The sequence below is a fragment of the Dermatophagoides farinae genome, chromosome 7 (assembly GCF_024713945.1).
Source record: "Dermatophagoides farinae isolate YC_2012a chromosome 7, ASM2471394v1, whole genome shotgun sequence".
NCBI lineage: Eukaryota > Metazoa > Arthropoda > Arachnida > Sarcoptiformes > Pyroglyphidae > Dermatophagoides > Dermatophagoides farinae.
This window is the reverse complement of record NC_134683.1, coordinates 3,281,976-3,307,738: the sequence shown is the minus strand read 5'-3', so window position 1 is coordinate 3,307,738 and position 25,763 is coordinate 3,281,976. Positions and strand designations below refer to the sequence as shown.

Sequence of the window (25,763 nt, the reverse complement as noted above, 5' to 3'; positions counted from 1 at the left end):
TCAGCGTTCAATTTATATTCAAATTGCTTATGTTGATGTTGATTATCATTGTGATTCTATTCTATCTTTGAGCTAAATCTATCCATTGAATGTTTGTGTGTGTGTGTGTGTGTGTGTGTGTGTGTGTGTGGATGGGGGGAAGGAGTGAATGAAATTTAAAAATTCTCTCTCTGTGGTTGTTGTTGTTGTTGTTGTTTTAGCAATAATCTGGCAATTGTGAATTGGTTTTTGTTGTTGTTGTTGTATGGAAGCCAAAATAAAGATGATCATTTGATGTTGATAATGATGATGGCATAGAGATTTAATTTTGATTTTTTTTTCTGTCGAGAATAATTTGATTGACTTTTGGTTGTGGCTGTGGGTTTTTTTCCATTCGTTCATTCATTCTTTTCGATTCTTTTCATTTCAAATAATTATTCATTCATCATTTGAAACTGAAAACTCATTGTGTGTTTCAAAAGTAAATTAAAAAAACAAAAACCAAAAACAAAACAAAACAAAAGTCCGTTATCCGGAATGCAAGAGGAAACAACAACAACAACAACAACAAAAATTCTTGAATAAGAATCAGATTCCAGGGTTCCATGACTTTTTTTATTATTATTATTCGATTTGAATTTAAGATGTGGCATGTTTTTGAAAATTTTTTGGATGTACACGCGACCGTTATACAGAACAAGCAAGAAAAAAAAGAACAAAAAAATAAAATGATCAAAGTCGATCGACAATTGTCCCTGGTTTTGGTTCTTGTGTTTTTTTTTTTTGTTTTTTTGTTTTGTTTGGAACCCTTTTCTACATCGTCCGGTTTTTTTTATTGTCTAAACTCACGCACCACACGCACACACACACACACACACACTTGTCCTTTTTTTTGTTTTGGAACCCGAAATTTTTTTTTCTTTGATGCGGTTGTAATGATCATCATGATCATGATGATGTTGATGATCATCATTATGGTTGTCGTTGTTGGTTAGCCTAATTAACTATTGTCAGTGCTCGATAATTCTTTCTGACTTTTTCATCTTAGCTCGAACTAGCTCGAATACGAATTTTTTTTTCTCCGTTACTGTGTGTGTGTATGTGTGTTCATAACCCCTTTTTTCTTTTGTTTCATCCTGGTTCTTTTTTTTCTGAACTTTTTTTTTTTGTTTGGTTCCATGATCATCATCATCCTGCAGATGCAGATGCAGATGCATATACTTTAATTAATTTTCATTTGCAAAACACAAAAACAACAACGAAAGTCTGTGATTTGAACTGTTTTTTTTCTCCATATATAAAATTCAATATGAAAAATGAATCTTATCCACGTGGGCATGCGTACATTGACTGTACATTTTTTTTTATTATTAATAAGTAAAATTTTTTTTTTGTTTTTTTTTCATGAGAAACATTATTCATACATATGAATTGAATGTTTGTCCGGATGTTGTTGTTGCTGTTGTTGTTGTTAGAGGCTCAAACCATCAATATCAGTTACATCTGTGTGTGTAGATGTCATCATCATCATTCTGTATAATGATTGTAATTAAAATTTTACAATTTAGTGGTTTTCTAAGAGTGGCAAATGTGAAGGACTGAGTGAGAGAAACAAATTCTTTGTTCATTGTTCATTTTTTTTTCTGTTTCAAATTGAAACAGGCCAAAAAAAGGGGTGTTGTTTTCCGAGATATCCGAATAAAAGTTGTTGTTTTTTTTTTTTCGATTTTTTTTCATCATCATCGTTGTCGTCGTTGTTGTTCGTTGTGTCGAATCTTGAATCTTTTGAATTTTGTTCAGTATTTTACAAGGGTATATAAAACATGTGGGTAATCATTAACATTTTATTTTATTTTTTTTTGTCTTTGTTCATTCATCCATTCCATTGTCATCGTTTGAAGATTGGCTCCGGTGTTGTTGTTAAGTTTTGTTTTTTGTTGTTGTTTTTTTTTCACTATTCCACATCAGACCCGGGAATACAGAATACAAAACAACGGTAGACCTAACTTCATCATCATCATCATCATCAGGGTGGTGGTGAAAGAGAGAATCTCGATCCAGAAAAAAAAATCGGAAGGCATTGGAACCAAACAAAGTATTTGTTGTTGTTGTTGTTTTTTTTTCTCACTAGAAAATGAATCATGGATCATGGATGTCAAGCAATATTTTTTTTTCTGGTCATAATTTATGACATTCGATGGTGTGTTAACACAGAAAGAGAAAGAGAAACAAAAAAAAAAAAACGATTTCCAACAATAAGTGAGTAAGAATATTTGGATGTTGCGAAAGGAAAAAAAAAGTTGTTGTTGTTGTCGTCGTTTTTATTCTTTATCATGATGATCATCATGATGGTAGTGGTGGTGGTGGTGGTGGTGGTGGTAGTTTGGCAGTTATAATTTATATCCATGTTTTTTTTTCTGTAACCATTTTCTTCATCACCAATATCTAGTGTGTGTAGAATCTTATTATTTGTTGTTGCTCTGAATTCTGTATTCTGTATTCTGGATTCTATATTGACTTTTTAGTGTTATATTCAATTCAATTATTATTATTATTATTATTTGAACTATTTAGTTAGTTGTTTTTTTTTATCTTTTTTTTATATTTATTCATTGAAAAATTCTCTTCAGGGGATTCTTTTTATTGTATGTATATATGACTATTATCGATTCTTGTTTGTTTGTTTTTAGTTTTTTATCCGATTATTTATTGATGTTCACACACACACACACACATACACTGTTATGTTTAGTTGTCATCAACACCACCAGTACTTTATTATTATGTCAAACTAAAAAAAAAAAAAAAAAAACAACAACAACAACGACTACGGCGACAACAACAAAATTTGATTTCATTGGTGTTGTACCCGTATATATGTATCGACCAAACAGTTTATTTCTGCATGGACTTTATGATGATGATGATGATTATTATTACAAATTGATCATCATCATCATCATCCCATATTATCATCAACGATTTTATTCTTTTTTATGGAAATAGCAATGTTTCGATTTTTTTTTTCATTGATGGCCAATTGATGATGATGATGATGATGGCGGTGATATTTTTTTCCCCCACTACACTTCCCTTTTTGTTGCTTAGCTTATCAACAACCTTCTTATATGATGATGATAACACACACACACACAAACAGCGTTTTAGATCATCGTTATTTGATCGATGCCATCTCATTATTATTGGGGTTTGCAGTCGGCACATATTATAGCATATATAGTACGAAGAGACCAATTGTGTGGAATTTATATTGCCCATTTATCGATAAAATATCTGATGTATGTTTTTTTGCTATGTGTACAAAGTTGTGTTTTTTTTTCTTGTTGTCGTCGTCGTTGTTGTTGTTGTTGTTGTTAATCTCAATAATTTCAATTTTATTACCAATAAATATCGCATTTTTTAGCTAGTAACAAAATGATGATGATGGATGGATGGATGGATCCAATTCAATTGAATTGAATTAGATTGATAATTTAAATGTTGATTAGTGTGTGTGTGTGTGTGTGTGGTTGTTATTACTTGTTACCTTAGTCTACATACATACGGTGTGTGTGTGTACATGTGAAAATACTGAGGAGGATTATTATTGAACCACATCATTTCTTTTCTTTTTTTCTGGTCCAATAATACCGATATATTTTTATTATTTATAAACTCTCTCTCTCTCTCTCTCTCTCTCTCTCTCTCTCTCTCTCTCTCTCTCTCGCTCTCTATATCAATAATGGCGCCAATATTGACTGACAATTGTTTAAATGTTTGCTGGCTTGGTTTGGTTTGGTTTGTGGTCGATACCTGTCAACCATTTTTTTTTCTCTTTACCATTTATTGAATGACATTTTAACGATCTGGTATCGGTTGTCAGTCAGTAAGTCATTTTTTTTATTATTATTTGATTGGACTATATGACATTTATACACATACAAACAGAGAGAGAGAAACAGTGGTGTGGTTTATAGATTGAATTATTATTATTGAAATTTTTTTTTTTTTTTTTTGGAGAATTTTTTCCACTCTCTTCATTTTTTTTTTTTTTTGATTTTTGATTTTATTTATTACCTTCATTTATATTTTTTTTCACATTTAACTATTATTATGACAGGTTTGATTTTTATTGATTTGACTTGAGAATGGAATGGAATGCAAAAAAAACAAGAGAATTGTCACCATCATCATTTTGTTATCGACTCGGATGTAATATTGTGATGGTGGTGATCTATATTTATTATGGATGATGATGATGATGACGGTGATTATCTTGATTACTATTAATCACTTGTTACAGTTGTTGCCTAGATATATTGAATCTTTTTCTTTTTTTTTCATTGGATCATTGATAATCATAAGGTATCGATGATGATGATGATGATGATGATATCAATCACCATTAAAAATCATGTGTCAAACACACATGATGATTGGTTTTTTTTTGTTCAAATAAAAGCAAAACAAAAACCATAAAATTTTATCCATTTCCGGTGGGATTTTTTTTTTTTGGTTTTCGATCTAGACATATAGCACATTACCTGGATCATCAATATATACAAATTTCAAGATTCCATGTTGAATTCTATGGTTCTCACAGAATTGAATAAAAATCTCATACAGCTTTTACGCGTAACCATATATTTATATTGGATTTAATAATCCCAGGTTTTGTGGTTTTATATGTTAATTAATTTTAATGATTATCATACACGCAATATCATTATAAATATATACTGTATTTGTGTGTGTTATATAATGTTGTATTGAACTGAATTGGCATTAAGTGGAATATAATAAAAATTGCACCCATTCATATATGACGTTCACGATTATCGATTGTTCAATTTAACGAATTACGAAGAAAAAAAATCCAGTTCACCATAACATAGGTCAAAAATAATTAAAAAGTCACATATACATTATTCATTCACATTCATTTATGACAAAAAAAAATTGATTTACACACCACCACCACCACAAACTTCAGAGATATTTTCGATGTTCTGTCTGCTTGTGACATGTCATCATCATCATCATCATTCGATCATTCAATAGCAAAAAAATTTTAAGTTGACCGGAACACCACAAGATAGATCAAATGAAAAGAAATCTCATTGCCTGCAAAATAACATTTATGGGTTTTTCATTATCCACTAGCTTGGCTGTTTTTTTTTTATTTTTTGGCTTGAAACAAAAATCTGGCCAAAATGGAAATGGCTCATTGCCATTATGGAAATCATCATCATCATCATGAAAAATAAAGGTCAATTGCAATCGACCATGATGATCGTGTGTTCATAGAAGAAAACCAAAAAAAAAAAAGTTTAGTCTATCGATCTATATCCACACATTTATTCAGTCAATGTTGATGATGATGATGACCGATCACTATATATTTTCGGCTTTAATCAATCGATAATATTTTTTTTTCCTTCATACTCTACTATACATAACCGATTTCTGTTCCTGTTGGACCATCTGGATTGTCTGGTGAAACAAAAAGGCCAAGGGCCAAATAATAAAATAACCAGACACATTGACTGAGTGACTGGTTGATTTATACATTTAGTGGTGTGTGTGTGTGTGTGTCATTTTACGAGAAAGGGCATCGATTTTGTGGATTTTTAGACTAAAAATTTAAATTGATGGACAACAACAAAAAAACCGAAAAAAAGCCAATCACATGTGTTCAATCAATAATGGTAATCGATATGGGATATATGAAAATTTCATGACCACTAAATGAAAAACAAAATCTCATTCATTTGATCCGTAAAGAAAGTATGTCTGTTTTTCTGACCATTTTGATCCAATTGCAATTTGAAATTTGACTTTTTGTACACACACAAAAAAAAATTCAATCGACATGTGTGTGTCACCTTTGTGTCACATTCATAGAATTTCATTGTGACCACCACCACCACTACCACCACCAAAATGGTTTCGGTCATTTCATCCATTTCCTCTCGTTCTCTCTCTGTCTCTTTGGTTTTTCAATTCAATTTCATTTGATTTGGTTCTCATGATGACAAGATCTCGAAAATCACCTTTTTGATTGATTTTTCTTCATACAAAAAACAACCTGCAATTGACCAAAAAAAAAATTCCTTTTTTGGATCGAATTTTTTTTTGTGTGAAAAGATTTTGTAGATGCGGATTGATGTGTGTGTGTGTGCGCGCGATTATTCAATTTTCAATCCTATTTAAATGATGATGATGATGACCTTTGATTTTTTTTTTGTCGTTTGGCCGAATCATATATCGTCTGAGACAGAAAAAACATTTTACCCGAACAACAAAAGAAAAACAGTTAAATAGCGGTATTTTTTTTTGTTGGATAACAACAACAGTAGCAGCAGCATCATCAGCAGCTGGTTTCTGGTTTTTGTTTTCTTTTCACAATAGCCAGTGTTATTTTTTTTTTTTTTTTTTTTGGTTTTGGTTTTGTTTCAGTTTCAGTACCATAGGATTCACAAGTATAATGTTTGTCTGTATGTATGTTTGTGTCTGTGATTGATTTTGATTGACTCGAGTGGGCACACACACACATACATACACACTACTACAAAAACATTGCCAGAAATTGTAAATTTTTTTTTTTGAATGGAATGATGTATTGATGGTGGCCAGATTTTTTTTTTTTTTTTTTTGGTGATGTTCGATTGTGTAATGACACCTTGTCACCAAACCAAAGAGAGAGAGAGAAAGAGGAACAAACCCATACTAAAGTACCGCATAGTTTGACAATTGTTGTCCGTGTGTTGATTTTTTTTTCTCTTCTTGGTTTCGTGATTGACAACAATGAACATCGAACAGAAAAAAAACAACAAGAGATCCTCCCACTCATTTGTCAATGACAATCAATGAATGAATACATTTCAAATCACCATTGGCCATTTATAGTCATACATTTCAGACCTATTTATATTGATGATGATGATGATGATGACATTTGTGGCCCATAGATGACAATAATCAATTGAAATGATGACTTATAATAAATGTTTCCTCTTATTTTTCTCTTTTATCAGTACCGGTATGTGATATGGAGAGAGAGAGAAAGAAAGAAAAAAAAACAACAACAACAACAAGGTCCTTTTGGCACTGATTAATTGACTCAATTCAATACTCAAGTCGATGCTTATCGTTGGTGGTGTCCATGTCTTTTTTGTTTCGACAATTTGACCAGCAAAAAAAAACAACACAATTCTATGGTAGATAGTTGTTGATGTTTGCACCTTTCACAATTTTTTTTCATGACCTGCTGATAAGGGACAATAGGATCGTTTCGGATTTAGGAAAAAAAACTTGATTTTTTCTCTTTGTTGTTGTTGTTTTTTCTTGGTCAAATCAGTAGCGTTATTTTTTTTTTGACTTTTACTATTGTCTCAAATTTAGGACCCATTATTCAAAATGTTTCCTTTTTTCAAATGTTTTTTTTCTGATTGTCGTGGTTGTTGTTTCAAAAAAAAGAGAAAAAAAAATCAATCAAACAATGTGATGTCTATGTGTTATGCCTTTTTTTTTTGTTTCGACCATGGACATTGATCTTTCTGGTTGTAATCCCACACAGACATAGACACATTTTTTTATCGACTTAAAAAAAACTAGTCTTTCAATTTACAACAAAATCTATGATTTTCAATCAAATAGTGTGATGTTTGTGTGTGTGTGTGTGTGTGTGGTGGTATGTTTGCTTTCATGTAATGCAGACAAAATAACAATAAAAATAACCAATTGAATTCTAGCAAAAAAAAGAGCTGAAAAAATGTGTGAAATAAAATTCCAGTATTGAACACACACACACACACACACACACACACACGTAGATATATAATGGATATATTTAAAGTTTTGAACTGGATTTATCTGATGATGATAATGGTGATGATGTCTTGTTGGGTAAACCTGTCTTTTGAAAAAATGATCGAATCGATCAGAAAAATGATGATGATGATGATGATGATGGTAGTAGTGGTATATTTCTAATACACAAACACACGACTTTGATGGCCAATTATACCTGAATAATGATGATGATGATTATCATTCATGAGTAGAAAAAAAATCAACAACTCTGATGATGATGATAATGATGATATGAAATTTTTTTTTTTCGCAAATAAAAAAAAACCACACGAAAACAAACATTACTAGACTGCCGGACGCCAATGAATGATGCATACACATACACACACACACATACAAATTCGAATGTCATTGAATTATTCCAATCACTTGAATGAAAGAATCGAATTTTAGCATCAAAAACTGGTTGCCAATGCCATCTAGCGACACTGAATCAATGTATTTCGGATATAAAGAATATCGAATTTTTTTGTTTCTCATCATCAACAACCTTATTGATGATGATGATGAGGAGGATGATGATGATGATGATCGAGAGATATGGTTAATAGCAGCACAATATAAGAATGACGAATTGGATCATACATTCAATTCAATTCATTCAATGTTTAAGTTGGTTATAATATTCAAATCAATTGCGCCATCTCCTCTTTGATGATGATGGTGATTATGTGATGAGGAGGATAATGATGATCAGGAACATTATTAGAAAAAACATACACACACAGAGAGAGAGAGAGAGAGAGAGAGAGAGAGAGGGAGAGGGAGAGCAAAACCGATCATCATCGGTTCTGTGTGTTATATGTATTTTTTTTTCCGATTGGCGGCCGCCTACAGAAGCCGTATCGAAAATAAATTGAACTGCGCACATAAATAGTATACATACACACAGACACACACACACAGAAATAGTAGCAGCAATAATCGTCGCTTTATTTTTTTTTTTTTTACCTTTTTAGCCTTTTCTTTCCCGCCTTTCAAAATATATATTGTAATGTTTTTGATGTGACAACCCACACATACAATTGGAAATGTAAGTGAGTGAGAGAGAGAAATGAATGAATGAATGAATGAGAGCCAGAAAAAAATATGATGAAGAGAAAGAGAACCGATCGGTTTCGAATCATCATCATCATCATTGAATGGGATATCTATCCATCTCTCTCTCTCTCTCTCTTACTCTTACTCTTACCATATATTTTTGGCAAAGACCGCCAGTCATCAACAACAAAAAAAAAACAGAAGAAAAAAAAAATTGAATTCAATTCAGTTCAGTTCATCTCTGCCATTCGGACAGATTGGATCTATGAATGTTTGTGGAAAATTTTTCTATATTCACGACAACAACAACAACAACAATAATTTTGAAAAATTCGTTCATCAGTTTCAAACATCGTCGCGGTTTTATTTCGGTTAATAATTTTTTTTTGTCGTCGTTGTTGTTCAATTCAATCGGTTCGCGGAGGATCCTGACATTCGGCTTTCATATTTCTGGTTTTCACAATTCATTCATTCATACTCACTCATCATATGCATCACACAGACAAGCCACAACAGATATTCATTCAACAACTCTTTTATTGGTCTGATGGAAAAAAAAAGAAAATAATAATTTTCAATGATCCGATCTCAATTCCAAACAATTACGTGTGTGTGTGTGTGTGTGTTTGTGATTCATAAATGACTGAATTGATAAACGCGTCATATTTTTTATTTAATTTGTTTTTATTCGATTTGTTGATTCATTTATGAATCATCGAAATATATATCATCTTGAAGTACAAAATCTGTGTGTTCACACACACCTTGTGTGTGTGTGTGTGTGTGTTTGATTATATCATCAATTAGTTTTTATTTTAATTTGTTTTTTTTTGGATCCAAATCACCCGCGTGTTTTGCAATGTTTTTTTTTTTTGGTTTAATTCATCATCAACATCAAATTTCATAATGATCATGTGATTTTTTTTTTCAATATCGCTCAGTGTGTGTGTGTGTGTTTGTCGATTTCAATTTCTTTCACACAAATGCACACCCATTACCATCATCACATCTGGCCATTTTTTTTTCTTTGATTGATCCATTTGGGATTGGGTTTTTATTTTGAAACAAAAAAAAAAAAAAAAAAAAAAAAAAAATAAAATAAAAAATTTGATCTGTGTGCTCTGCGTATGTTGACCACTACACTGTGATTTTTGTTGTTGTCTAAATTTTTTTTTTCTCGTTTTGGTTCCAGTTAATTTTAATCGATTGATTGATTTAATTGATTTTATTTGAAATAAACACGAATCTCATCATAATTGTCATCGTCACCAAATCACCCACCTACACCTACACACACATACGTAAATCTAATCACTTTTAATTGATCAATTATCGATATCATCATCATCATTTAATCTCAATATTTATTCACATAATCAAATGTCTGTGTGTGTGCAAAATTCAATTAAAATAAATGTGTAAAGAAAAAAAATCATTCATATTCTTCAAATTGAAATAAATAAATTTCATAATGATTCTCGATTCATACGCCAACAACAACAACAAAAACAACAACAACAACAATAACAATAATAATCATAATCATCATAATCATAATCATAATATAACAAAATTATCGACTAAAAGACTAACTACAATTGATGCTGCTGCTATTGCAAATTCTGTATGTATAATTTTTTTTTTTTTTGAATTTATTCATTCAACAACATAACACGCACACACACACACACAGGAATTTAGATTTTTTTGTTTTGTTTTGTTTCTTCACTTTGTTTGAAATTTCATTCAATCAATCAATCAAATGACTGATTTTTTTTTCAAGAAAAAAAAAATTTTACATTTATATCGATAATGAATGATGGTGATATTTTCTCATTCATTGTCCACCTAAATGTGCAAATTCAATTTTATTGTGTAATGAGCGTAAAATGTGTGTGTGTGTGTGTGTGTTTTGTTTGTGGTGTCACAAGTGGTGGTGGTTTATTGTTTATAAATTGATGTGGCCAAATCATGATGATGATTGGTTGGTTGATGGCCAAATGTATGAATAACCAAAAAAAAGACAATATTTTTTGTCGATTAATTGGCTATAGTTAGGTTTTGTATGCAAACATACACACACACATTGAATATGACCAGAAATATTCGATATTTACGTTTAATGATTTCATTTTTTCTCTCTCTTCTGACTCTATATATTTGATTTGGTTGAAAAAAAATGTTTGGTTTTTTTTATTTTCGCTAAATAGACAGATACACACACACACACACTCGCACATGCACACCTTATTTTTTTTTCTCTACCTCTTTGATGATTATGATGATGATGATCGATTCATCAATATATGTCTGTATGTATTCCAAGTTTCTCTCTCTATGAGTGTGTCTTATTTGTTGGCGGCAATTTGTATTAAAAAATGGTGGTTGGTTGTTTGGTTGGGTGGTTGATTGTGTCTGATGATCGGATCGAATTGAATCAAATCATCATGTCTATTGATTTTACCTGAATGGTTGGTTTTTTTTTTTTTGGTTGGTTGTATGATGAATCATTGTGTGTGTGTGTGTGTGTGTGTGTGTAAATAACGAGCAATGTTGTATGTAATTGGAAGAAAGAAACAAAATTCTCTCACTCAACTATCGATTTAATCGTTGTGTGTGTGTGTGTGTGTTTGTGTATGTATTATCGATATCGATGATTTCAATGATGATGATGATGATGATAATGATGATGTCATTGATGTTGTTATATTTATGCAAGTGATTGATCTTTTAATTTTCAATTTTTGTTTTTTGTTTTTTTTTTTTGATTTAACCCGGCGTGCGTGACGTATTATATATTTATTATTCATTTAAATCAATCAAATAGAGACACCATCATGGATGTTGTGATAATCATTGGATTTCATTCAAAATTATTTTGTTTTGTTTTTTTTCTGCTTTTTTCGAAGATATCTAGATTGACCATCTTTTAAAGATTTTATTTTTTCATCATCATTTTTTTTCGATTTTAATCATCAAAAAATAATTGACCATTTTGAAAAAGTCTTTTTTTTCGCCTCTTTTTTCTGATTTATTAAATTTTGTTTTTTTTTTGATTTTGATCAATCTGGATCTAAAACAATCACTTTTCAATTGGCCCCTTTCATCATCTCGATGACCATCGATTTTGTTTCCCATAAATGATCCATCAATTGTATTTTTTTTGCATGTCACCAAAAAATTGCGTGTGTCTTAATTTCAAAGAAGCGCAAGAGAGTGAGTGAGAGAGAGAGAGAGAGAGAGAGAGAGAGGGGGGTTTTGGTCGATGGAAATTGGTTATATTGATATTTTGATATGATCGATAGTGGAAATATTTCCAACATAGCACACACACACACACACACTTATTATCTGATTGTATCTTTGTGTGTAATGATGATTTTTTTTCTCTCCAAATGAATCTATTTGTATTGAACATACACAAACACACACACACACATGAGGTTGGACTTGACTTGTACCTAGAATGATTAAATTAATGTTATTTATTGAATTAACATTAAATCATTTACCGGTAAATAAGTTTTTAAAAAAAAACATTGTGTATGTACAAAGTGTAAAATGAAATGCCAACAACAACCAAGAAAATGAAAAAAATTTCAATTTTAGTTCAAATAATAACTATATGTATGTGCGTGTGTTTTTAGATATCGAAATAAAATAAAAGAAAAAAAAAACAAAATAAACGATTCAATGATGATGATGGTGATGGTGATGATCAGTTTTTTTTCCATTCTGTTTGTTACGTTTTCCATAACACAAAAACAATAATCACGTCAATGAAATTGTAATTGACCAACAACAAACAACAACAACAACAAAAACTTAGTGAATTTGTAAAATTCGAAATTCGATAATTTCGAATTTTTTTTTCCATTGTTCCACTATCATTATTGATGATGATGATGATGATCAAAGATGTTTCAATTGAAATGATCGATCATTTTGAATTTGATTTTTGTTTTGTTTTTTTTTTTTGATGATCCAAAATATCGTACTACTTACTTGAATACACACAAACAATTTGTCCATTTTTTTTGTGTGTGTGTGTGTCTTAAAATTTCATCATGTGAATCGATTATTTCCATATCTTGATTCAATTACCTGTATGTGTGTGTGTGTGTGTGTGTAACAATTTTTATGATGAAAAACTGACCAATGTTGTTATTATATTCAATCACATTGTGATTGATTGAATGAATGAATCCAAATTTTTTTTTATTATTATTTTTTTGAAGAAAAAAAAATCATCATCATCATTTTTTTTTTAATTTAAAGTTGTCAATAAAAAATGAATGAATAAATGAATGAATGAAAGGTTATCATTTCTACTCTACATATAGGCTTTACTTTTATCAATCTTTTCATAAATAAACAATTTTTTTTTCTTATTATTTTCGTTGTTGTTCATTCATTGTTCCATCCGGCTTTCATAGTCATCATCATCATCCTATGATGATGATGATGATGATGATGATGAATCGACATTCAATCCCAAAATATTTTACAGTGTGTCTATGTACAATACCATTTATTTTTTTTTTGTTTTGTTTTGTTCTTTTCGTTCGAATTCATTGGCAGTCGAAGGTCATCATCATCATCATCGTCATGATAGACATTATAAAAAACAAAACAAAATAAAATAGAAAAAATCCAAATAGATTTGATAGATAGATAGATAGATGAGCAAGCAGGAGGTCGATAACTGGACAATCATTATAATCATCATCATCATCATCATATATATTTGAAAATAATAATAATAATCATCCAAATGTCCATGGCCTTAACCCCCCTCTTTATAATGGTCATCAACATTATCATTGGTATTTTTTTTTTTTTTTTGAAGAAAAAAAAGTAATCATTGTAAACATTGCACACATCAGACATATTTTTTTTTTCGTAAAAATAAGGGTTTCAATCATCATAGATTTCCATATGGTCAATGTTTGTGTGTGTGTGTGTGTGTGTGTGTGTGTTGTGTAATGATCACAGCTTGTGATCAACTATAGTTGTTCTTTTTATTTCTGATTTGTCGATCATTTGAAATAAAACAAAATCAGATCCAATACTGTGTGTGTGTGTGTGTGTATGTTATGTAATAATGTTTCCGAATTGATTATGTGATTCATCATCACATAATCAATTGCTTTGATTGTTGATGATGATCATCATCATCATCTCTCTCTGGCGATCGATGTTTGATAAACAAATGATTTTTTTTTCATTTCAAAAAAAAAAAATTTGTATATCTAATCATTAAAGTTTTACCCATTGTGTTTAGTTAGATAGGCAGATATTGGGCTGGCCATTGTTTTTTTTGTTTGTTTGCTGGCCAAGTTGATTTAATTTTAATTGATTGATTGCATAAATAATAATAATAATGATGATGATGATGATTTTATACATTACTGACCATCAGCAATTGATTATATAAATACAATATATACATACATTTCACATTTCATGGTCAAAATCCATGACCCCCAACCAATTTTTTTTTTATTTTTTATCATTATTTTTTTCTTCTTGTTACTACTGTCAATGTTTTATCGACCATTCTCAAATAATTTGTTAAAATAAACTTGTTGTTGTTTGATATATTGGATTCATCATTGTGTGTGTGTGTGTGTGTGTGTATCGTAACAAGATGATAATGTTTACATTGTTCAATTTTAATCTGATTTATTATTTATATGTGTCTGATGATGATCATATAAAAGAAATTGTTATTAAAACTAAGAATAAAATCCATTGTTCGATGTTTAATTGATTCGATTCAAATCGATTGTTTAGAATCGAATTTTTCTTTCCCTCATGCCATCATTATTGATGATTAAAATCATTTATCATTGTCATTTTTTATCATTAAAATTCATCATCATCATCATCATCATTTTTTTTTTACAATCAGGAATTGTTTTGATTCATATAAAAAAAAAATTTTTTTGTTTACAATGCAATGGTGCCCTCTATTGACATTGGTTGATATTAATAATTTTTGAAAATTTTTCGTTCATCATAATTAATTGTTTGTTTCACTTTCATATATAGACAAATGTACGCAATCAACGATTAGTGAAAAAAGATTTAAAACATTTAATCGAAACGAATAATACATTTCAATCACTATCATCAAATATTTTTCATACGAAATTGATAACGAAAAATAAATCAATTATAAACAACAACGACAACGAAGAAAACGATAACGTTGACGTTGACGATAATATGATGGACAAATCATCATCATCTTCATCATCATCGACTGCATCATCCGATGGTGAAGAAATGGTTGCCAAAGATAAGGCTTCCACCACCTTAAAGAATTTACAAGATTCTCATGATGTGCAACCACCACCACCACCACCACCACAACAACAACAAATAGAATCGGACAAAAAGTCCAGTGATCATCATCATCATCATCATCAACATCAACATCAACATCACCATCAACAACAACATCAGCATAAAAATACCAATGACGTATGTATAATTAATTCTGTTTGACAAATACTAATTGATTAATTGAAAAAAAAATTTAGTCAAATTTAGCTGATCTAATCAAACGATTAAAATGTCAAATAACACAGCTACAGGATCTTGTTACACAAAAAGATAAAAAAATACTTGATCTCAATGAAAAACTTGATCAACAAAGTGATTATGATGAAATAAAACGTGAATTATCAATGGTTCGTAATGAACTAAGTCATTTTGGACCAATAGTTTCATTGGATCCAATCACCTCAATTACGACCGCTGATGATGACGATGATGATGATGATGAAAATGTTGGTGATGATAATATTGTTGATAATGATAATAATAGACCATCATCAACATCATCACTACCACCACCACCACCATCAACGAACATAATGTCAACAATAGATACTAATAATACAACAAATCTGAATAATAATGCAAATAATAATAATAATCAGAATCAGAATCAACGGAATTCACTTTCTTCTCATCGTCATCAGCAGCATCATAATATTACACCACCAACAACCACATCATCATCATCATCACCAATGTTTAATCCATTCAATTTTCCACCATTACAAAGTCTTGGTAATGTTGAATCATTTGGTTCATTACTTGGTGAAGAGATTGCCAATTCATATGCAAAAGTAATGGCAGCTGCTGCTGTTGCATCATCAAATTCTTCTTCAAGCAATAATAATAATCATAGTAATAATAATAATAAAACAAATCATTCATCATCAAGTCATTGTAGCAATCATAATAATAATAATGGCAATAATAATAATTCTGTTGGTAAGTTGAATTTCTTATTATTCTTATAAAGCATACGATTCTTATCTAGAGAATTTTTCAGATTCACCATCACAATTATCAAATGGAGAAATTGGTAGTGGTGATGGTTGTGGTGCTGGTGTTGGTGCTGGTGGTAATGAAACATTAGAATTGGATAAATCAACCATCGAAAGTGTAACGACAACACCGACAGCTAGTGCAATGATATGTTCAATGGATAGTGCTGAACCATTAACACATAGTCCATTAGGAGCAACTACCGTAACAGATCTGGGATTGATACCAAATAATTATTCACAAAATATATTCTATGATAAACTACAGCATCAATTACGATATAATGTTGAAAAATATATGAATGAAACATTGAATACCTTGCATATATCTCGTTTTGTACGAGAATTATTATCGATACATAATATTGGACAAAGATTATTTGCCAAATATGTTCTCGGTCTTTCACAAGGTACCGTTAGTGAACTTTTATCTAAACCGAAACCATGGGATAAATTAACAGAAAAAGGTCGTGATTCATATCGAAAAATGCATGCCTGGTCAACAGATGAACGTTGTATTAATCTGCTCAAAATGATGGTACCACGTAAAGGTATTTATTTAACAAACAAAAAAGAAATATTTGCATCCAAATTGGCAAATTATTTTTTCATTTTTAATTTTTTTTTCTAATTAAGAATATGGTTCTTATCTAGGAAAAGATTCAAATAGCTATAATAAACAGGATGAAACAAGCGGTGCCGAAGAACGTATTGCACATATTCTTAATGAAGCTCAAAGATCAATGAAAGGTTCTTCATCATTAAATCGTCACGAGCTGTTGGCACATTCATTCATAAATGGAGATAATATTGCTGCATCGATGGCCGCAACAGCTAAAACGATGGCCGATTTAAAAGAACTGAAAAATGTTGTCAATGATACCATAAGCGATAATGGTAGTGATCGTGATGAGAATAAATCGGAAACGCAATCACTTTGTGATCGTAAATCACCATCATCATTGATGAATCCAACTGCAATGGCAACAATTAGCAATTTTTATAAAAATATCAATGAACCTTCAATTCATAATGAACGTTCAAGCAATAATCGTACACCGGTTCGAAATACACCATCAAAATTACCCGACAATAATGAAGATGCATCTGAATTGATACGTCTATATCAAGCTTTGATCGGTCAACAAATCGAAGAAGGATTACGTAATCCTCAGAATTATGATGACATTCGTAATGTGATCGCATTACATCAGGAACTTTCACGGCTCAATCCATTCATTGCCCAACAATCAAATCCAGAATTAATTGCACGTTTATTTTCGACTGGTTTGTTTAACGGAGTAAATTATCTGAATGGACTTCCGTTGGCGATGGATTCATCATTACAATCTGGTGGCAATCAATTAGTTGACACTGCTATGCGTAAATTATCACCACTTGATTCACCACAACAACAGCAACGTGAATCGAATGCTCAACAAGATTCACCACGAATCAAAATCGACAATCTATTGGGTCAAATGAAAACTGATTCATTATCACCATCACAGAATGGTAATAGTTCATCAACTGGTCATCTTTGTCAGCTCAATTCGTCTAATACGCAATCATCAAATGCTGTTTTCAACAATGCGGCGGATTCGCCGGACGATTTGGCCGCTTCACCATTGCAACGGATTCAATCGATAACGAATTCATTACTTTCACAATCATCATTACCAACATTACCAAGTCAACCTCCACGGCCAGCGAAAGCCGTATTACCACCTATTACTCAACATCAATTTGATCAATATAATAATCTTAATACGGAAGATATTGTTAAACGTGTCAAAGAACAATTAAGCCAATATTCGATTAGCCAACGTTTATTTGGTGAAAGTGTTTTAGGTCTTTCACAAGGTTCCGTATCGGATTTATTAGCCCGACCAAAACCATGGCATATGTTGACACAAAAGGGACGTGAACCATTCATACGAATGAAAATGTTTTTGGAAGATGATAATGCCATACATAAATTGGTGGCTAGTCAATATAAAATTGCACCGGAAAAACTTATGAGAACCGGTAATTTTGTTACTGGACCTGGAATTCCACCTACCGGCATACCGGGTATCAATCCAGCTGCAGTCATTGCACCGCCACCACCACAATTACCTGGTTCACCACAATCATTGCCACAATTGAATACATTGGCTACAACAACTGTTCCAACGACGAAAAATTCATCAAATACGATCAAAGGTCCAAATGCAGCCGATTTAGCTCTAAAATATGAACAATCATTAAGTCCAAGTAGCGTAGACAATAGTATACGATCAAATACATCAAGTCCAGATCTTGCTTCATCCATTACGACTGTTCCATCACCTACAGCAGCAGCTGCATCATCACCATCATTGTCGATGAGATCTCGATTATCAGCTGCATATAACATGAGCAATAATCTTCTAAGACCGGTAATGAATCAGCCACCGAATAACTACATGCAACCATCAGTCTATGAATTGGCAGCATTGACATCCGATTTAGATACACAAATCATTACGACACGAATCAAGGAAACATTGATGGCTCATAACATCGGACAAAAGGTATGTCCTACTTCATTATTAGTAGTTTGTATTTTCATTTTTTTCTATTTTCTAGATTTTTGGTGAAGTTGTTCTTGGACTATCACAAGGTTCAGTCAGTGAATTATTGTCTAAACCAAAACCATGGCATATGTTGAGTATCAAAGGTCGTGAACCATTTATTCGAATGCAATTGTGGCTAAATGATACTAATAATATTGATAAATTACAAACATTAAAAAATGAACGACGAGAAGCGAATAAACGGCGCCGTACTCATCTAGATGAAAGCCTTCCCAATTTCAAACCATTTGACAATCAATTATTGAATCAATTTCCCAATTTTGGTCAACTTAATTCTTTAAGTAAAAGCATGATTGCTTCTCCTGGCTCTACCGGTACAGGATTTGGTCTTTCACCGATGGCAACTGGACAACCAGTTGTGAAAAAAGCTCGAATACTATTCACTGAAGAACAAAAAGAAGCACTTCGAGTAGCCTTCTCGATGGATCCATACCCCAGTTCAGCGACGGCCGAATTTCTAGCTAAAGAATTAAATCTATCCATTCGTACAATAACCAATTGGTTTCACAATCATCGTATGCGGCTAAAACAAATAAATAGTTCTGCTAGCAGTAGTAACGATCAAGATTCAAGTAATCCAGCAACAGCTGCCGGTTATAATCTGGGTCGTGATAATGTCCTTTTTGATCAAAATAAATTCCGTCAGTTACTTTCACATAGACTGTCCGATATAAAACAACGTTCAAACAATCTCAATAACAATAGCAATCATGGTAACAATATAAACGATAATTCCAATCAATTTGGCTCGCCCACAATATTCCCTTCATCACAGAATTCCCCACCATCAAATCATCGAATGAAATATTCACCATCAATGTTTCAGACACAATCAATCTATTCGAATAATACAAACAGTTGTTCATCTCCTGGATCAAGTTCATCATTTCATGAAGAAGAAGATCTTGGAACATTGGATCTAAGTATCTCTAGTCATCATGGTCATGTTAATCCGAATCAATTTCGTTCACATCGATCACCAGATAAATTGGATAGTACTGGTCGTAGTTCAATGCATGATGATTCCGATGATGGTTGTCGTGATACAGGAGATGATGATGATAATGATGTCTCTATGGCCGGTAATACAAATGCAATTTCAGCCTCAAATGATCAACAACAATCGAAATCATCATCCAAACAACGTCGTTCGGGTAGTAGTCGACGAAAACCATTGAATGTTATGAGTTCAAGTTCTCGACGAAAAGCGGCACAACCACAACAATGGGTTGCACCGGTTGATCCATCCACATTAATTGGTGATGATGATTATATTGATGATGAATTTGTTGGTGATGATGATGATTTTACAACAACCGGTGACAAACAACAACGCTCATCAAACAATAACACTAATAATAATCAAAATCTTAATAATGGTAATAATCCATATGACAATCACGATGACGATGATGGTTATGAGGTAGATAAACCAAATGATGATGATCAACAAATTGATGAAGATGATTATCTACAAAAAACAGATAATGAAGATGAAGCCGATGACGACGATGATGATGATTTGAAAGAATTAAGTTTACCATTCAAAAAACATAAATCTTCTTATCATCATTCTTCATCAACCAATAATCAATCAACATCACAATCATCATCATCTACGGCCATATCTAAAACGAATATTATACAACAAGAATGTGTTCAGTAATTCATCAATCATCATGATCATCAATGATCAATCAATTTGTATCGATATCGACCCACTCATACATACAAACCTATTGCCTCAATAAATTCTTCTTGAATATCTATTTGTCTATAAATAAAATAATAGTGACAAACAATACAATACTTATCAAATGCTTTATTCTGTTGATATCAATGAATGATGATGACCATTAAGTCAATTTAAGTATTATTGATCTGTATACTGAAAGTAGACACACACCTACAGACAATTTACATCATTTTTTTTTCTATTTATTCAAATTTTAATTTATTCAACAAGAATTCGTACACACACACACACACACCTACACTGATCATCTCATCTTCACACCAAAAAAAAAAAACAATCTGCTTTGATTTCTGTTTTTTTAAATAATTTATTTTAGAATTTTTTTTTTGATTTTTACACTCTCTCTCACACACACACATCATTTTTGAACATCATCACATATAGTTATCTCAACAAAACTTTGATTTAATCATATTTTTTCCCATTCGATGGATGCAAAACAGGAATATTCTTGTTTTGCATCCATATTTTTTTGTATTCTTTTCTTTTTAATTTAATCATCATTCGATCATTCGATTTAATTTGCTTCATCATCATCATCATCATCATTATTGACCATTTTTAATGTCCTCACCTGACACACACTCACACATCAAAACATCAATACACATCTGCCTCATCTCACATTCATTATTCTCATCACAAAAAAATTCTGTTTCTCATTTTAAATATTGTTTTTTTTTGGATCTCTTTGAATTTGAATCTGGTTCGTTTTTTTTTCTTCATGCCATTCATTTTCACTATATACAACAGACTTACATCTTCACACACACACAGACAATTCTTTGATTCTTCTTTTTTTTTCTCATCTCACTAATTTTCAATTTCTAATATCTGTCTGTCTGTCTGTCACCATCATCATCATCATCATCATTATCATTACTTCGATTCATGCCCGGTGTGAAAATTTTTCTCGTTTTTCTCTTTGTGTAATATTTTTTTTCTTTTTTGAAATATCTAATTGTATGACCTATTATTATATAATTGATTTGATCAATGGACATCATTTTTTTTTTCATTTTTGATCATTGATTTTCCAATTCAGTTTTATTTGTCAAATCTTATTAATTTGTATTTATCTGATTCATTTTATTTCATTATAATTATTATTATTATTATTATGGCCAATAAATACATTACATGATTATTGAATGAATTTCTTTCGTTTGTTTATTTCTATTCTTAAAGAATTTATCATCATTCATCATCATGGAATTTATAATTCTCAATTTGACAATTTCATCTTTTTGACCAGCGCCATCTATTATCTATTCCAAAAGGATAGAAATTCTCATAAAAATAATCGACACAATGGAACTTATACTGCCATCTAGTTTTTAGATTGTTTTCAATTAAAAATAGTTTTATTTATTGAATATAAGCAATGAACTCGAAAAAAAATATTTTTAACACAATTTGAATAAGAAATTCAACAGTTTCAAGGTAACATGATCATTGGCATCGTAATAAGTATATATCAAAGTATCGGCATCAATGAATCAATCACAGATCAATCGGGATTTTGAAGAATCAAATTATTTTTGTTACGGCAGTTGATTGGCATCATCTATTTTCAAATTCGATCATGTTGTTTGTTGAACTTGTGTGCTTCTTTTAAATAAGATAATACCTTTACCACCAATCGGTATTTTCATATTAGACTGTTTTGACGATGTTTTTGCTTTCGAAACAGAAACCTTTGGTGTGGAAGACTTTGTCGTGAGAATTTTGGAAGAAAAAGATGTTAGAATTGGATTAAACTTCGGCAATTGATAAGAGGACAAACTAGAATGAGAATTGGATGCAGTAGGCAATGAGGAACAAGGTGGACTCTTCTGAATCTGAGGATATTGACCAGAATAAGTTGAAATCGAATTTGAATCAAAAAAATCAGACGATGATGATGGTGATGGATCATCAATAGGAATAACAGATTTCGTAATAGCAGTACTGAAAGAAGATGGCACCACATCTTTAATAACTTTATTAGTAGGCTTGGGCAATTTTTTCATTTTAATTGATCTATATATTTGAAATGAACCCAATAATAATTAATAATTAGAATTGAAATAATAAACAAAATATAAATAAAAACTTACTCAGAATAATCACTATGATATAGTCTCACATGTTTAAAGAAATCTCTTTTCGTTTTAAACAATACACTTTTTCCATGTATCTGATTTAATTTGGAACAAATATAACATTTATTGGGTATACCGAAACCATTTCTTTTGATACTATCCTCACTTTTCGATAAATTTTCCAGCATTTTTCTGTAATCATCATGATCAATTCTTTTTGGAAAACAATACGTTCTTATGAATTCTTGTCTCATTTTTTTCTGATATATTATATCAATGAGAACATGAAAGTGAAGGATTTTTACCACTACCGACTATGACGATAAAACGCGCGTTGAGAAAAGATTTATAATACTATTTTGAGTATATTGAGCTTTCAGTGTTGAAATAGGAACCACACACATTCATCGAATTCAAGCATTTTGACTGGCTCATATTTTTTATTTGTTTGTTTTCAAGTTTTAAATTTTAAGAAAAATTTCAATTTTATATTTGATTTAAAAATTTAATTGTAATTGTTTTTTTTTCATCATCTAACAATGGCTATGGCTATGCAAAACAAACGGGCCAATCTACGTCTTCCGCCTGAAGTGAATCGAATTCTTTATGTTCGTAATCTTCCATACAAAATTACATCAGATGAAATGTATGATATATTCGGTAAATATGGTGCCATAAGACAAATTCGTGTTGGCAATACACCCGAGACAAAAGGAACTGCATTTGTCGTATATGAAGATATATTTGATGCAAAAAATGCTTGCGATCATCTATCAGGATTCAATGTTTGTAATCGATATTTAGTCGTACTTTATTATCAACCAAATAAAGCATTCAAAAAATTGGATGTCGATAAAAAAGAAGCCGAATTGGATCAACTAAAGAAACGATACAATATCTAAACGACAACATATGATATATTATTCCATGTAAATGGAATCTCTTTTTTTATTCGTTTGTAAATAATATCAACAAAAATTCATTTTTAATAAAATTAATAATAATAATTCATTTCGAACATGATAATCTGAGAACAAAAGAGAGAAAGGAAAAAATTATTTACAAATAAATTCGGTATCAAAAATAATCAATTGGTGGCTTGATAGCAACAAAACGATGATCATTCAATGAGGTAAACATTGTTGGAATGAATGCTACGATGTGATGATGATGATGATCCAATTGCAGAATTAGCTGCTACAGCAGCTGCAGCGGCCGTTGTAAATTCTGAATTAATAAATTCAATTTCACTTTTACGTTTATCTTCACGTGAAAAATATAGGCCAATAGATGAAACGCCCAATACGAACAATAGACCACCAATCAATAGGAATACAATACCCGTTATCCATATGGCTTCTGGTATCGATGGTGATGATCCAAAAACCATTAAAATGATACCGATAAAAAAAATGAAACCAGCAATACAACAGCATAGAATACCAAGTGTAAAATATCTTCTTGGTGTTTCCACATAATTATCATTATAAACATAACTACCGGTTATTGTGCTCATGATTGAATGAATGATAATCGATCAATGATATATACGGTTATTATATTTATGTATTCTATAATTCTTTATATATTGAGTTTTACATTCAATTACATTCGGAATTTATATCAACAAGATAAAAAAAAACAAATTCAAATGATGAAATCATTTCATTCAGAATAAAATATTCTTAAATCATAGATCTTTGTGAATTAAGAAAAAAAAAATCAGATATCAGATACATAAATATAAAGATTATTATAAATTCTCGAATATCTTAACCGAAAATTTTGTTGTCATACAAACATTGTGATAATGATGTTGTTATTATATGTAGATGATGGTAAACATCTTGAGCTCATTCATTTAAAACATACACACACACACACACACACACTTGTATAAATCTTGAGAAATTAAAATCAAACTATATATAATGTTGAAGAGACATCGAATTAAAATGATGAGAAAGGTGAGCACCAACAAAATATTTGAAGGAAAAACCTGTTTCGAGTGCTTGAAACTATGTTTGTGTTTGTGTGTATTTTCCAATGAATGAATGAGATTCGAATGCCAACGAACGAAATTGATTGTCTCGTCATTGTGGAAAATTTTTTTTTTCTTGAATTGAAAAAAAATAAAATATTTTGAATAAAATAAATCACTTGGTTTCGGTTTCGATTTCGATTTCCTTGTTCCGTTTTCATTTTATATATTAATATTGAGTATTTGATAATGGAAATTTTGATGATGATAATGATTGTGATGCCATCGTTGTTGCCGTTGCCGACGTTGTCGCTGTTGTTGTTGTCGTTACATTTTCATTACGTTGTTCCATAAATGTATGATAGGCTGATTTAAAAAACAGAAATGTTGCAATAAAAAATACTATTAAACCAATGGCCGTGACCGTTATTGTTGCTATTAATTTGGCCTCTGTTGCTTCCGGTCGTACCATAAACCAAAGGCCAAGGCCTAAACAAATTATCAATGAACCAATTAGGCCCAAATATTTAGCATAATGATATGAACGATAATGTGTAATATGACGACGATCTTTTTTCCTTTTCCTATTCATCACCGATATACATGTGGTGCACAGATTAAAAGACATTTGGTTTAAATTTTTTTTAGGAAACAAAAAAAAAAAAAAAATTTTACAATTTTTTAAGAACGAAAACAAAAAAAATTAATAAATTTCTATATAGAATTTTTTTTCTTTGTTTTGTTTTGTTTTGTTTTTGATGAGAAATCACAGACAAAAAATTTTTTTTGTGCAAACAGCAGACATATTACAACAAAAACGACAACAAAAAAAATGAAATATGAATCGATTCCATTTTCAAAAGAAAATGATTGATGTTGAGTAAAATAAAAAAAAAGTGTTGAGAGTTTTGCTTTTTTTGGTTTGTTTAATTGTTGTTGTTGTTGTTATGACAATTAAACCTTGAATTTGGATGATGTTATAGCGATGTGATAAATGATACAATGATGATTATATACACGAAGACCACCACCCCAAAAACATCCATATGCACACAACAAATATACACACACACAAACACATAG

General features: G+C 30.8%; 5 protein-coding genes across 7 annotated transcripts in view; 2 read left to right on the top strand and 3 right to left on the bottom strand.

Annotated features, from left to right (window-relative positions):
* The window catches only part of LOC124496717 (uncharacterized), a 61,429-nt gene extending 38,394 nt beyond the window's left edge, over window positions 1-23,035 (bottom strand). Inside the window, exons 1-2 of one of the 2 annotated variants that reach the window (XR_012832353.1) lie at window positions 22,715-23,035; window positions 22,029-22,637 (exon numbers count right to left, since the gene is read on the bottom strand). Coding sequence is in view for 1 of the 2 variants with exons in the window: in XM_047060275.2 (XP_046916231.2) it covers window positions 22,199-22,637; window positions 22,715-22,953 (678 nt within the window). In the remaining variant the exon portion in view is untranslated. Of the gene's footprint in view, window positions 1-21,949; window positions 22,638-22,714 lie in introns of those variants that run through there. The other variant, XM_047060275.2, reaches the window with a different exon arrangement.
* LOC124496784 (uncharacterized) lies at window positions 10,018-21,771 on the top strand. Of its 2 annotated transcripts, none has more exons than XM_075733081.1 (6): window positions 10,018-10,519; window positions 14,950-15,384; window positions 15,444-16,185; window positions 16,247-16,792; window positions 16,896-18,796; window positions 18,852-21,771. In XM_075733081.1, the coding sequence occupies exons 1-6, from the start codon at window positions 10,367-10,369 to the stop codon at window positions 20,523-20,525; spliced, it is 5,451 nt and encodes a 1,816-aa protein (XP_075589196.1). In that variant the 5' UTR covers window positions 10,018-10,366; the 3' UTR covers window positions 20,526-21,771. The 2 variants fall into 2 exon arrangements, with proteins under 2 accessions (XP_075589196.1, XP_075589195.1); XM_075733080.1 differs by having other exon boundaries at window positions 10,020-10,519; window positions 16,878-18,796.
* A 58-nt stretch (window positions 23,036-23,093) lies between the features above and the next one.
* On the top strand, window positions 23,094-23,721 carry Sf3b6 (splicing factor 3b subunit 6). The gene has a single exon (XM_047060293.2). It carries the CDS (start codon window positions 23,239-23,241, stop codon window positions 23,599-23,601), a length of 363 nt encoding a protein of 120 aa, XP_046916249.2. The 5' UTR covers window positions 23,094-23,238; the 3' UTR covers window positions 23,602-23,721.
* LOC124496730 (uncharacterized) lies at window positions 23,668-24,237 on the bottom strand. The gene is made up of 2 exons (XM_075733093.1): window positions 23,957-24,237; window positions 23,668-23,926 (listed from the first exon to the last, which is right to left on the bottom strand). Exons 1-2 carry the CDS (start codon window positions 24,213-24,215, stop codon window positions 23,820-23,822), a joined length of 366 nt encoding a protein of 121 aa, XP_075589208.1. The 5' UTR covers window positions 24,216-24,237; the 3' UTR covers window positions 23,668-23,819.
* Window positions 24,238-24,250: 13 nt separating this feature from the next.
* Window positions 24,251-25,308, bottom strand: LOC124496729 (uncharacterized). Its single transcript, XM_047060290.2, has one exon. The coding sequence runs from the start codon at window positions 25,306-25,308 to the stop codon at window positions 24,910-24,912; it is 399 nt and encodes a 132-aa protein (XP_046916246.2). The 3' UTR covers window positions 24,251-24,909.
* Between the last annotated feature and the right edge of the window lie 455 nt (window positions 25,309-25,763).